Source organism: Sorex araneus, chromosome 6 (genome assembly GCF_027595985.1).
Source record: "Sorex araneus isolate mSorAra2 chromosome 6, mSorAra2.pri, whole genome shotgun sequence".
Classification (NCBI taxonomy): Eukaryota; Metazoa; Chordata; class Mammalia; order Eulipotyphla; family Soricidae; genus Sorex; species Sorex araneus.
The window spans coordinates 111,610,604-111,625,047 of NC_073307.1; the positions used below are offsets into that span (position 1 = coordinate 111,610,604).

Sequence of the window (14,444 nt, forward strand, 5' to 3'; positions counted from 1 at the left end):
AAAATATGCCCTAGGAGTCCCACAAAATATTAGGCCAAGGAATGTATACCTGAGTTAAACAATAATGGATTAGGAAAAAACATTACATGGGTAATAAAAGCATGTTCTCATAAACACAATATCATTAACACTACAGTTTTTTGTAGTACGACATGAATTTTCAAGTAAACAAATATATTTCACAATAGATGTGATAAGGAAAAAAGAAATAAACAAAAACAAGGGCAAGTAAGATATGAAATGATTAACAGGAAATTAGAGGAAACGAGGTGGGTGATGGCAGACGTCCACATATTTCAGGCAAACACAGAGACCTCTGGAACTGTGAAAACATATCCATTATAAAAATCCTTGGAGAAAAGAACCAAGGAAATGCTATCATTACATTTAGACCTCTCACAGGAAAACTAGTCAAGGCTACAAAAAAACTTAGCGTTATCTGCTTCCTGTCTGTGCTTTGTTAGATTCAGTACTATACCAAGCTACTCACAACCCAGGTAGTGAGTTCTGATAATGGTCTAATATTGGCCTCCACAACAATCCAACCAAAATGAATGCTGATAAGAGCATGCATTGAGGCAGAATTATCAGTTCCACATGCTCTGTAAACTACAACACTGCATATAGGGTTGCTTTGGAGACATCTTTCTTTCTCCACTTTTGTCTTATCTTATTCTTTCCCTGAAAAAACAAAATTTACATATGTAGGAAAAAGATAATTAAGCTCAAAATACTACAGAGTAAAATAATGAAATCTGATCTTCAGATGACAAATAATTGCATTCTGACATATTTCATCTGTGTATAGAATACCTCCTAATGAGATATGACTGCCATTTTCATTATGGCTAGTATATTTATTTATTCACTCAATAAACACCAATGTGTTCAGTGTTGAAAGCCCAATATCAGATACAGAGGGCACACAGAATTAAAAAATGGCAGTTCTTGAAATTTGGGGAACTCTCCCTATTCAACAGGGAAAGTGTAGAGTAGAATTTTCATACTATCCTGGAAGATATCTGGGAATTAATATATCAAACTTTAATTGTGTGATTTTTTTTGTTAGATGAGGAAAATAAGATGTCTGGTTTGTTCTAAAACATATAAGGACATAAAACTTTGTCCACATAAGAACAAATAACTTTACAATTAAAATATTTTATATTTCAGCCTGTCTTTTAAATCTCTTAATTCTGAGGAGCTTCCTCCATTCTTTTCCTTATAATGTGTTAAAGAACCTGGGGCATTTGATAAATACAGTTCTGGAAGTATGAGTTTTGATAATTACACCCTTTTGGAACAGTTCAATTTGTTCTCTATCTTCAGTATTTCCTATAATCAAATTAATTTTTAAAGCATCTGGCAAAACTACAGGTAGTTTTCTATCAAGGCTAAGGAACATAATATGTTTATATTATAATAACCATTATTGAATCATTTCCACAGATGTGAGATAACAGCTTAGGAGACAAGCATCTTACCCACTGTGCTATCACCCTGGCCTCCATTCATGATAATTTCTTATGGTATGTCAATGTTTTTAAGTTTGATGCAGTCCCATTTCTTTATTTTGCTTTTATTTTCTCTATTGTAGGCACTGGATCCCCAAAGATCTATCCAGAACCAATGGTAGGAAGTATATTGCCTATTTTTTTTTTCTCCCTTAGGTAAACTATGCAGGCTTGGGGGAAAAGCTGACTGATTCAGTAAAGCAAAATTGTTCTTCTTACCCATTTCAATGTGTTGTTCTCACTTTTGCTGTTTATGTTGTTACTGTTTTGTAGTGCCAGGAACTGAATACAATGTTCTCACTTTTGGTCACCTTTGATTAAGAAGTACTGTGACTTTTTGGAGGGAACAAAAGGGAATGCCCTGCTGCAGAGGCAGGGTGGGGTGGTGGGGGATAGGGTGGGGGTGGTGAGAGGGATACTGGGATCATTGGTGGAGGTGAATGGGCACTGGTTGAGGGATGGGTAAATGATCACTGTATGAGTGAAATGCAAATACAAAAGTTCATAAATTTGTAACTGTACATCACAGTGATCCTCTATTAAAATTTTTTTTAAAAAAGAAGTACTGTAACTTTTTAACTGGACTGGAATTCTTATCAAGGCATATTTCTTGTATTATATTTGTATAGCTTCATTAAATTGCTCTTTCTATGGGACTTCTTTATTTTACCTATTTTCACTTTCAAATTTCTCAATTTTCATTCTATCTTCTTTACTATTTTAAATATATTTGACACTTTTCCCTTTGGTAAAATCCTAACTCAATTTTCCTCTTCTCCATTAGACATAAAACCTGTTGGCCAAGTTTAGTCCAAAATCAAGCGGTCCTCTGAGAAAAACTGGTCTGAAATGTCTGACTCATTTTTCTAGGTTTTCTTACACCCTTTAGGAAATTCTTTAATTGTCTCTGATGCTTTCAAGCAGATGTTGTTTATATTTTTATACCTTTCTAACAGACTTTGTTATGAAGGTCAGTCTGAATTGCAAAAGCTACCAATACTAGAAGAGGGGTCTAAATTTTATAAATCCATACTTCATAGCAATTTTTCTCAGTGGGAGTACAACTGATATTTGAGAAAAATTATTTCTAATACACATACGTGATGCATGAAGAATGTTTAATATCCCTAGTCTAGGGCATTAAATGTCAGTAATAATACCTCCCCTCCTCCTCCACAAATCATAGTGAAAACTCAAAAACATGACAAGTTTAATATAGCACTAATTAAATACAAGGTAAATGATAGTACCTGGAATTGGAAAATTATTTCATTTCATAGCTTTGTATCCCTCTTCATGGTAAATTGTTCAATTAACTGCTCCTGCAGAGCAGTGTTTGGCAAAGTGGGTATTACCACCCCCTGCTCCAGAACACTGGAATGCTCCAGGGGAGTAATAGTAGACTTGGGTGCATTTGGGGGGCATTCTCTGTTTGCATACAGAAAACAGATATCCAGTGGGGTTTGGGGGTGGGGAGAATGAGTAATTTTTTTCCTAAAAGGATATAGCCAAAGTACTTCTGCTTTAAAAGTAGAGGTAAACCCTAAAAGTAAACCCTTTCAAGAAGTAAACAGTCAGACGATTAAAGTTTGGCTAAAATAAACTATTTAGCAGAGACCATAGATTACTATGAAGTCTTTAAAATTATTTCCCAGGCACCATGAAGAAAGCTCAAAGGACTGGAGCACATACTCTGCATGCAGGAGCCCTGGGCTGATCACCAGTGGTACTTCTCTGAAGAGAATCTCATTGATTAAATTATTCCTTCACACATTTTGGGGATTTTTGCTATTTTGATTTTTAAGGCTGCACATGGCAGTGTTGGGAGTTACTCCTGGCTTGGTGTTCTGGGTTCACTTTCAGCAAAACTTGGGGAACATATGGTACTAGGAATCAAATGTGATTTTACTAAATTAGGATTTAGTTCACATGACCCAGTGAGTAGAAACTGTAATTTTTTTAGAGTCTAAACTCCTGAGGGGAGGCAGATGTACTGCAGAAGAACTGCAACTTTGGGGTTGGTATTATCATTCATCCTGTTTAGGGTATCAGAAAACTCTAGCTTATATTTACATATATATATTACTCTCTTCTAAGGCTTCTAAATTTCACTGATTTGAGTCACAACCAAAGAATATAGATGAATCACTAATAGAGAAAGATGACAAATCATAAAGCTGAATAAAGCATGAAATTCAACATGAAATAGAGGGAAGGAAAAAGGTAGGATTTCTGTGTGAGGAACTAAGAATTCTGTAGAGAAGCAGAGTATAAGCTCTAAGGAAAGGATGGGGAGGTGTTCCCATATGACCAGTAAAAACAAACACAGATGGAGAACAGTGAGAACTGAATCCATTACAGGGAAACACTCATTTGTAGGCATGCATACAGTATGATAAAGCAATGGGAAACAGATCTGGTCTGCAGCATCCTCACTTTTAAGCTGCGTTATTTCTCTCATAAAGAATATGCTATTCAAATTTTATAAAAGGCACTTTCAAGTGCCCTCCTCTCAATTCATCCTAGTCAGTGCTAGTAAACGTAAAATGTCCTAATACAGAGACAGGATGAGAAGGACGAGACCTAGTTTCATCTGAAAGGGTCTCTAGGTAAGCAACTCACCTAAGGAAAAGCAAAATATACTATCAAATTTATCTATTAAAGCAGAAAGAAAATAGGTCTAATTTTTCCACAGCAAAAGGGATCTGGGTTTAAAATTAAAAAAAACCCTACTAGTTAACATAGTCCTACATAATTCTATAGTTTATATATCAGATATTTATATATAGTTTATATATCAGATATTAAACTGTTTCCATTTTTATTATCTTGAATTATCTCAGGTGATGTGAACTTAAATATTTTTTCATAGGTTTTATAAGCAGATACTGAAAATAAGAGAAAAAAAGAAAAGAAAAAAGACATACCCAGTTGCTGGAACAAGAGAGCCACACTCGTGCCCGTGACAGGAAGACTATCATGCAAAGGAGTCTGGATCAGCTGTCTGTCTCCTGCACCCAAGGAAAACAGCTTCTGCAGAGGGGAAGAAAACACACACACAAATGCACAAATGTTTCAGATATTTTCTTTCTTTAAGAAAAAAGAGAGTCTCTTGCCCGCACGCCTGGCTATCTTCCCCAGGGCCCCTCGGAGGGGATGGGCTCCAGCTTCCCTCCCCACCCCGAGCAGAGCTCCCAGCGGCCGAAGATCACCAGAATCTAGCTACAGCCATGCTCGAGGCCCTCTCCACACGTTCGGACAGGCCTCATGCATGAAGGTACCAGCATAGGAACCCAGGTGTGTGTAATCCCATCAACGGCCAACATCCAGAGAGAGACTTAAAAGCACGCTCTCAGAAGCGCACGGTCGCAAAGCCTATCCTGTAGCCTACTTCTCCCTCTGGGAGAAACTGGCAATCTTCTGAGACTTTCCTGCCCACATGGGACAGCCTTGCAAGCTTCCCATAGTGTATTCATATGCTAAATCCAGTAACAAGCTGGATCTCATTCCCCTGACCCTGAAAGAGCCCCCAGTGAGACACCATTGGGAGGGCCAAATCGAGATAGACTTCTAAGATCTCAGGGAAAGGATGAAATGAGAGGTTACTGAGCCCACTCGAGAAATCGAAGATTAATGGGATTTCGTGATCGTGATCGTGAAGAAAAAAATCTATAGTAACCATTTATTGATCATTGATCTTCACTCCTTACTGACTTTTGTTTTGTTTTGGGGCCCAACTGGCCACACTCAGGGTTGACTACTGGCTTTGGTACTTGCGCAACCATATGGGGTGCCAAGGATTAAACCGCAGCCAGCATTTGTAAGGCAACACCCTGCCCTCTATACTATCTCTCAAGCCCTCCAAATATTTTTTGGGGGATTCAAAAAAAAAGTTCGTTTTGGAGTCTGAGAGCAGATCATGATCACATAAGATCTAATTAAAGTGATGGGAAGGGCAATCAAATTGAACAAAACATAAAAGAGACTGTGCCCAACTGAATATGACACAAGAAAATTCAGTAACTAAAAGTTGAAAATTTAGTCACAATGATACATAAATCAATAAGAATCATTTATCTTTAAAATAATAAAATGTTAAAGTCAACATTTTTATCCCAATGAATTAAGTTAGGAGAAAGAAAACTAGCATGAATCACATATTTAACTTATGTTTCCAAAGAAGATCTTTGATTGTGGACATTGGGCAATATTATTATTCTTAAAGATAGCAAAATAAAAAATAATTCTCTTCTTTTAAAATTTATTTATAAGCTAGTTTATCAATAATGACACAAAACATATAGTCTGAGGACTAAGTGCTTTATCCAGGAAATGAATAAACAAATGAATTTATTCATAAGTAGTAAATGTAACAAAGAATTGCACTTTTTGAATTCTTAATGATTCATCCTAATTTTTATCCCTCAAAAGCTTTTGTTTAAGTCAAAATGAGGAACAAATATATAGAGTAAGAAATATGGAAATATTACATCTTGAAAGTTCAACTTTACAATGTGTATTTCCAAGAAAATGCAAAATAGAGCTTGTTAGATAAAATATCACTGCGAATTATGCTGCATGAAAGGTGAATATACATTAAATTAACCACACAATCTCAGAAGAAAATGGAATTTTGGGTTACTAGGAGGCAGACCAGAAGGGCTAACACTTAAACTAAGGCCCTTGTTAAATTTTTTTTCCAGTAATTCATTTTCTCTCTTTTCTTTAGAAATGACATTAACTGAAGGAGAAAAGAAGATGAACAGGTCCTCCTTATCTGCCTTTTAATTCTATTTACCTGAGACCCTCCAGACACCGGGACAAGACAGGCACACAGGTTTGCAATGAGACTTTCCAAGGAGACATTCAGACTGTCCACATAAACAGTATAGATCAAACCCAGGCAAGCCTGCGAAGAGAAAGATGCATGCAGTTTTTTCATGGAGAAAAAAAAGTAACACTAAAAGCAATTGTTGTAACATCTGCTCTTAGGAAAATTTCTCTTTGAACCTTATCAAGTATATTCTTCAGGGATCATGGAATAGAGTTTAAGTAGCAAATGTTATTTAAGGTTATTAAATTTTCCTCTAGAGCCAGAAACTCTAAATGGGGTTTGAGATGATTTTATAAGAAACAGACATCTATAATTTGTAAAACAGGTGTTTGTTTACAGATAATCACTAAACAAATTTGTAGGGTTTAAAATGTTTTGTTTCTACTTTGAAAAACCGCAACTTTGAATATTAAAAATTGAGAAATTTTACCTTGCTTAGTGGTTCTTATAGATTTAGAATTTTACATAAAAAATTAATTTTTAGAAAGTTTTATAAATGAGACATGATTAATGATTTTATAATTTTATGTGTGAGAAATATGATTAATATTTAAGTTAAGAAGAAGGTAGATGATAAAATGAGAGACAAAATGCACTCTTTGCAAATCTTTATTAAAATTTCAATTTGTAAAATTAGCGTTTGTTAGTAGCCATTGTTAGTAGTTACTGCCATTGTCAGTGAGATCTTGACACTAAGTTTTCTAGGATATACATAATCTGGATTATCAGTAATATATAATCTCATAAAAAGTTTTCCCAAATATATGAATTAAACTTGCAAATTTAAGGGGTTTTTAAGGAATGGTCTATACTTTCTAAATGGTCTATACTTTTATAAGGCTTGGGGCCCTATGATGTGTTGGGGATAGAACTTGGGTTGGCTGCATGCAAGGCAGGCACCTTCCCAGCTGTATTATCTCTCCAACCCCCAAAGTTGTACATTTTCAATTGTCAAAACCACCTGAAATCTTAGATATCATGTTTGCATAGAGGACAAATATTTGAAACCTGGGGTCCTCTAAAGAAAATGCACATACAAAACTGCCACTTTATTACTGTCTGTCGTCCCATTGTTCATTGATTTGCTCCAGCAGGCACCAGTAACATCTCCATTGTGAGACTTGTTAATGTTTTGGGCATATCGAACAGGTAACTTGCAGGGCTCTCTGAGAGGGACGGAGGAATCAAACCCGGGTCAGCCGCGTGCAAGACAAATGCCCTACCCACTGTGCTCCACTGAAATTTGCTATAAAGGATTTTGGGGGAAGGTTATAGATTTGTAAATATGTAATAGATCTGTAAATATGGGACTTTGTAAGGCATTCTAACCTTAGAAGTTTAAAGAGTTTTATTAACTTACTCAAACAATTATTTGATCAAGTATGAATTACTCTATTAACTTTTTATTGATAAATTCCTAAATCAGCATAAAAAATTTTAGAATACAAAAAACATACTACCATGTTTCACTGAAAAGAGATTTGCACAATCAACATAGACAACTATGAGTTCTTTACCCTAAAAATTTCCGGGTAATCTAGTCTGGATACCAACACCAAGCTTTTGGGAGCAAACACTTCTGCAGGCTGAATTAAGCCTGACACTTCCACTTCACCATCAATCTCTTCCTTCTTTGTTCCCTAGAAAAAAAAAAGTAACAATCAACAGACAGAATATTCTAGTCCTATAATTTATATCACACATTTTCATATAATTTAAAAAATAAAATTAAGAAAAAAATTGCCTTAACTGTACTGAGAAATATAAAAAGTAATGAAATTATAAGATAAGACATTTTATTTTTGCAAAGCTTCTTAAGTTCCAAAAATACACCATAATTTCCTCTGATCATTTGGTTTCTGTATGAGGTAACCCTAATCAAAAGTCAGAAAGATTATTTTAAAGGGATCCCCAAAATTAATAATGACATTTACTTAAACAGTCTGTACTCAAGAGGAAAAAATATATGCTTTAAAAGACATGAAAGGTCAGAGAGAAGAACAGGCAGGGTATTTGCCTGCAAGTGGCTGACCCAGGTTTGATCCCCAACAAATCATATAGTTCCCCAAGCCTGCCAGGAGTAATTCTCAAGTGCAGAGCCAGGCATAAGCCCCAAGCACTGCTGAGAGTGGCCCCCCAAAACAAATTTTTTTAAAAAGATAAGACATTACTTGTTGCTGTTAGTAGTTAAAAAGTCACACACCCAGGGAGATGGAGGGCCAGGAGCACTCCAGGTGGTACCTTGGGGCAGCAGTTCTACTGTCAGAGGTGCTTAGTGGGGGCAGGCAGTGCTGGGTATAGAGTCCAGTGCATCACACATGCAAAGAATGTGCACAATTACTTGAGACACATTTCTACTCCCAAGGCACTAATTTTTTGGAAGGTGGGGATCAGGCTACATGTGGTAACACGTAGGTGGTCACGTGGAATATCAAGGCCAAATCTGAGTTGGTCCTGTGCAAAGCAAGCAACCCACTAAATCTACTATCTCTCTTGCCCCAAGGCACTATTTTTTGTTATTTTTTTCTGCTTGACCCAATCATTCAAACAAAACTGATAATTGGTTAAGATTCCAAGACTTGCAGAATGCTCAATTCTCTTGGAAGGAACCTCAAAAAACTCTCTAGGGGGCTGGAGTGATAGCACAGCGGGTAGGGCGTTTGCCTTCCACGCGGCCGACCCAGGTTCAAATCCCAGCATCCCATATGGTCCACTGAGTACCGCCAGGGGTGATTCCTGAGTGCATGAGCCAGGAGTGACCCCTGTGCATTGCTGGGTGTGACCCAAAAAGCAAAAAAACAAAACAAAACAAAACAAAAAACTCTCTAAGTCCTTTTGGTCATAAGCAACACTGCTGAATTTTTTTTAGAAGAGAGAATGCTTTTCATAAACAAAATTCAGTTTCAGTTTCAGAATGTACTAAAATTTTATGCTAACTCACATCACTTATATTTTAGCTCAATCAAAAAAAATCTGGATAAATAAAACCTAAGTTTCAAGGCAAAATCCTGGCGAATTAATATTTTTTAAAAATATTAGTCTTATTTAGACATCCACAAATATTGTCTATATACCAACTGTTCCATAATACTATGTAGTGCTTCCTAAAAGTTTTACATAAAAAAAACAAAGTGGTAAATCATTCAGACTAATTTCTAAATAACATTTCAAGATGCTATCTATGTTAGGGCATTTTCCCTAGCCAGAGTACCATTCACTTTACTTCCCATCAATCAAAGGTCCAGCTAAAAATAAAACTTTCTTCCTGAAGCCTTTTCTTCACTGATTTTTCTCTTAATCTTAATACTTAGCATAGTTCAACAACATATCATACTTGTTCATATTTATTTCTCCTGTCAAACTCAATATGTCATAAAAAGTCTACTTAATTGGTATTTCCACTTTGATGACAAACAGACATCTCCAATATAATTCCAACCCTTCTCTCACAACTCTACTCTTACCATATTCCCTCTTTAGAAATCCTATCCTTTCACCTGTCAAACAAAAATATTCTGTTTTCAAGCCAAAGAGACAGTTCAACAGTATGAGTTCTGACTTTTCATGCAGGATGCCCAGAATTGATCTTGGGCACCACATGGTCACCCCAAACTACCAGAGGCTATGCCCAAAGACAGAATGAGGAGTGGTCCCTGAACACTTCCAGGTATGACCCCAAAACAACACAAAGCAAAAATCCTGGTTCTATGTTGTATCTCATATGCAAACTAGTGATTTCTTGGCACATCTACTGAGAGTGCCACTATATTCCGAGCAACCATCATTGCCTGATTGCATGTCTGGATTATTTTAACAGCCTCTATCTCCTCTGTCTTCCTTTGCCCCACCCTGTTTCCTTGCTGTTTCTCAAGCATGCTGAGCAGGGATCCAGTAACTGTCTGAATCACTTGATGTGTTATTTCCTGGAATCATCTCTGCACAGATATTCTAATGAATAGTTCCTTCATCTCCACTAGGTCTTCATTCAAGTTACTTCTGCTTTGCATTGTTGGCACTCTAGCTGAAATTGCAATTCCCTAACAATCCCTTTCCCTGTTTCTTGCTTTATTTTTTCCTCCATGGCACTTATTACCATTCAAAATAGATTTTCCCTTCTTCCTTTTTGGTTGGTCCCTATAAAAGCATGCTACATAAACTCCAAGATTTCTGTTTTCTTTACTGGCAACGTATGAGTTTCTAACACAAGAGTTTGGCATATAGCTGATAGTTATGAGGCAGGCAGGTAGGCAATCAGGTAAGGAAAGAAAGAAGGCTCCCTTGGAAAAGAGTTTTGGTTATGTCTTAAACCAGAGATAAAATATAAAAGGAGATAGTCACCAAGGGTGCAAAAAAGCACCTGTATGTTCACTGCAGCACTGTTCACAACAGCCAGAATCTGCAAACAACCTGAGTGCCCAAGAACAGTTGACTAGTTAAAGAAGCTTTGGTACATCTACACAATGGAATACTATGCAGCTATTATGAAAGATGAAGGCATGAAATTTGCTTATAAGTGTATGGTCATGGAGAGTATCATGCTAAGTGAAATGAGTCAGAAATAGAGGGACAGACAGAATGACTGCACTCATCTGTGGAATATAAAATAACATAATATTTCATATTATATTACAGGACAGTAGACACAAGGATAGTAGACACAAGGGCCAGAAATATTGCTCCATAGTTGGAAGCTCATCCTCATGAGCTGGGGGAGAAGACAGTTGGAATAAAAAAGAGATCACTGATGTCAATGATGGCTGGAGGGATAGTTAGGGATGGCAGATATGTGCTGAAAGTAGATAAAGGACCAAACATGATAGCCTCTCAGTATCTATATTGCAAACCATAATGCCCAAAAGTAGAGAGAGAGTATGGGGGGAAATGTCTGCCATGGAGGCAGGGGAAGGGTGAGGATGGGGGGCGGATATTGGGGGTACTGATGGTGGAAAATGTGCACTGGTGCAGGGGTGGGTGTTTTATCATTGTATGATTGAAACTCAAACATGAAAGCTTTGCAACTGCATCTCACAGTATTCAATATGAAAGAAAGAGAGAGAGAGAGAGAGAGAGAGAGAGAGAGAGAGAGAGTCAGTTGCCAGTCCAGAAGACTGAAAGTCTAAACCTTTTTTACTGTTGTTTTGTTGTTGTTTGTTTGGGGGTCATGCCCTGCAATGCTCAGGGTTTACTCCTGGCTTTTTGCTCAGGGATTACTTCTGGTGGTGCTGGTATGCCCCTATGTGGTTCTGGAGATAGGGTCTGGGTCAACCACATGTGAGGAAAGCATCTTACCTACTATACTATCTCTCTGGCCCCAGAAAAAAACTTGAAAGAAAACTACCAATGTTTTTAAGTCTTTAAAACTAGGACCCTTTCAAGCTCCTCACGAATCATGAATCACGAAATCCCGTTAATCGTCGATTTCTCGAGCGGGCTAGTAACCTCTCCATTTGTCCTATCCCTAAGATTTTAAAAGCCTCTCTCCACTTGGCCTTCCCAACGCATTGAAGGCTCTTTCAGGGTCAAGGGAATGAGATCCAGCTTGTTACTGGCTTTAGCATATGAATATACCGTGGGAAGCTTGCAAGGCTGTCCCATGTGGGCAGGAAACTCTCGGTAGCTTGCTAGTTTCTCCCAGAGGGAGAAGTAGGTTGTAAGATATTGCTTCTGGGAGCTTGCTTTTCAAGCTCCTAGCAATGGATATTTACCTGCACAGAAAACCTCAAGCCAGGACAGCTTTGAAAAAAGTCTACTGTGGCTGAAGTGATGGTCACTATCACTGTCACCCTTTGCTCATCGATTTGCTCACGCGGGCCCCAGTAACGTCTCCATTGTGAGACTTGTTGTTACTGTTTTTGGCATATTGAATACGCCATGGGTAGCTTGCCACACTCTGCCATGCGGGTGAGATACTCTCGGTAGCTTGCTGGGCTCTCGGGGGGGGGGGGGGCGGAGGAATTGAACCCGGGTCGGCCGTGTGCAAGGCAAACACCCTTGAAAAGGGCCTATAAAACCAATTCTGCAAATGCAAGCTATCTTGCAATCATCTATATCCCTTTACTTGGTGTGTACAATGTTTTCCCTTGTTTCCCAAAACAACTTACTTAAATATTTGTTCACTGAATACATGCAGATATGAATTTTCATGGAAGAATTTTCTGGGTACTTTACCAAGGGAAGTCTTTCCCCCTATTCACGGACAATGAACTTTATTTTCTATCTACTTTGGAACTGTTACAGGTTCTTGTATAGTGAAATATAATAAAATATTAGATGTCTATGGAATGCATATATCCAAAGGGAACTAGCTATTTATGTTTTATACATGTTATAAGGTCCATATGTGTTTCAAAGATCTTCATGTTATAGAGACAAGCTAAAATTAGGTTGGATATTTTCCGGACTCATTAGAAATAATAAAAAAGTGATGAGCATGAATTTATTCAAGATTTCCACACTTAATGAATCAAATTCTTCCTGGATTAGTAATAAATTTGAAATAACAAAAGAATGATTAAAATTCCTAAAAATAAAAAAAGATAAAACTATTCACGTTTTTATAAGACTGTGATAAATGCCCTAGAGTAACATTAGAAGGTAGAGCAAGTAACCATTTCAAATATATGACCATTACCTTACTTTAATCAGAACAGTTTATAACAGAATGAACGGTCACTTTTTTGAAAGATATTCTTTAATTCAACATTCACTAAGTGGAATAGCTAATAACAAGAAAGAAAGAAGGCCCAATAAAACACTAGTATTAAGTAAAAATAATTCAAATATTGGAGAAAATGACGTCTTTAAGTAAACAGTGTCAGAAAAGCAGATATAAAAAAATAAATCCAGATCACTTTCTCATACCATATATAAAAGTTAATTCAACTTGGATTACAGACTTGAATATCAGAAATGAAACCCTAAAATACTTCTAAGAAAACATAGCAAACACTATATTATACTAACTTTAGTGATATCTTTTGAAGTCCAATGGGAAGGGAAACTAAACTAAAAATAAACAAATGGGCCTTCACCAAACTAAAAAAGCTTTTGTACTGGAAAAGAAATTATCAGTAAAACTAAATAAGGTACAACTGATGGAGAGGGAATATTTATACACCATACATCTGATAAAGGGCTAAATCCCAAGATACAGAAGGAATGCACAAAACTCAAATCAAAACAAACCACCCCATCAAAAATAGGAAAAAAAGCAAAATGTATCTTTTCCAAGAAAGACATACAGATGACCAAGAGGCATATGATAAAATACTTATTATCACTTATCAGGGAAATGCACATAAAAATGACAAGATACTATTTTGCACCTGTGAGAATGGCCTATTTAAAAAAAAAAAGACTAGAAGCATTAAATTCTGTGAAAGGAAAAAGACCTCTGAAATGCTGTTATTTCGAACATAAACAGATAGAGATTTCTCAAAATATTGCAAACAGATCTACAACATGACCCAGTATTTCACTTCTAGATATATATCTGTAAAACATTAAACCTAATATGAAAAGTTATATGAAGGGGCCAGAGTGATAGTACAGTGGGTAGGGCACTTGCCTTGCACACAGCTGACCTGGGTTTGATCCCTGATACCCCATAGGGTCCCCAGAACCTGCCAGGCATGAGAGAGAGCCAGTAGCAGTAGTAAGCCCTGAGCACTGCCGGGTATAGTCCAACCTCCACACTCCCAAAGGTGTGTGTGTGTGTGTGTGTGTGTGTATGTATATACATACACACACACATATGTATATATGTGTATATATCTTCATTTAAGTGCTATTAATGATATCTACAATATGGAACCAGTCTAAGTACCCAATGATGGAAGTCTATAAAATGTATGGTGTATACACACAATGGAAAAGAGATGGCAGTCAGTAATGTGGGCTATTACCAGTGATCAAACTTGAGGGTTCATGCCTATACAACAGGAATTATACGTCTAAGCCACAGCCCCATGCCCTATTTAATTTTTAAAGAAAGATCCATATTGTTTCCTACAGCTACGTTCTACAATTATAATAATTATAATATATTAAAGTACATATATTTTATGATTATAAGATGTTTAATAATTCTGCTAAGG

General features: G+C 36.8%; 1 protein-coding gene across 4 annotated transcripts in view; it reads right to left on the reverse strand.

The window, feature by feature from the left end:
• The window catches only part of SBF2 (SET binding factor 2), a 436,024-nt gene that overhangs the window by 226,542 nt on the left and 195,038 nt on the right, over window positions 1-14,444 (reverse strand). For all 4 annotated transcript variants that reach the window (XM_004613607.2, XM_055141226.1, XM_055141225.1 and 1 more), the window contains exons 4-6: window positions 7,866-7,988; window positions 6,313-6,423; window positions 4,442-4,547 (exon numbers count right to left, since the gene is read on the reverse strand). In XM_004613607.2, the coding sequence (XP_004613664.2) occupies window positions 4,442-4,547; window positions 6,313-6,423; window positions 7,866-7,988 (340 nt within the window). The remainder of the gene's footprint in view (window positions 1-4,441; window positions 4,548-6,312; window positions 6,424-7,865; window positions 7,989-14,444) is intronic.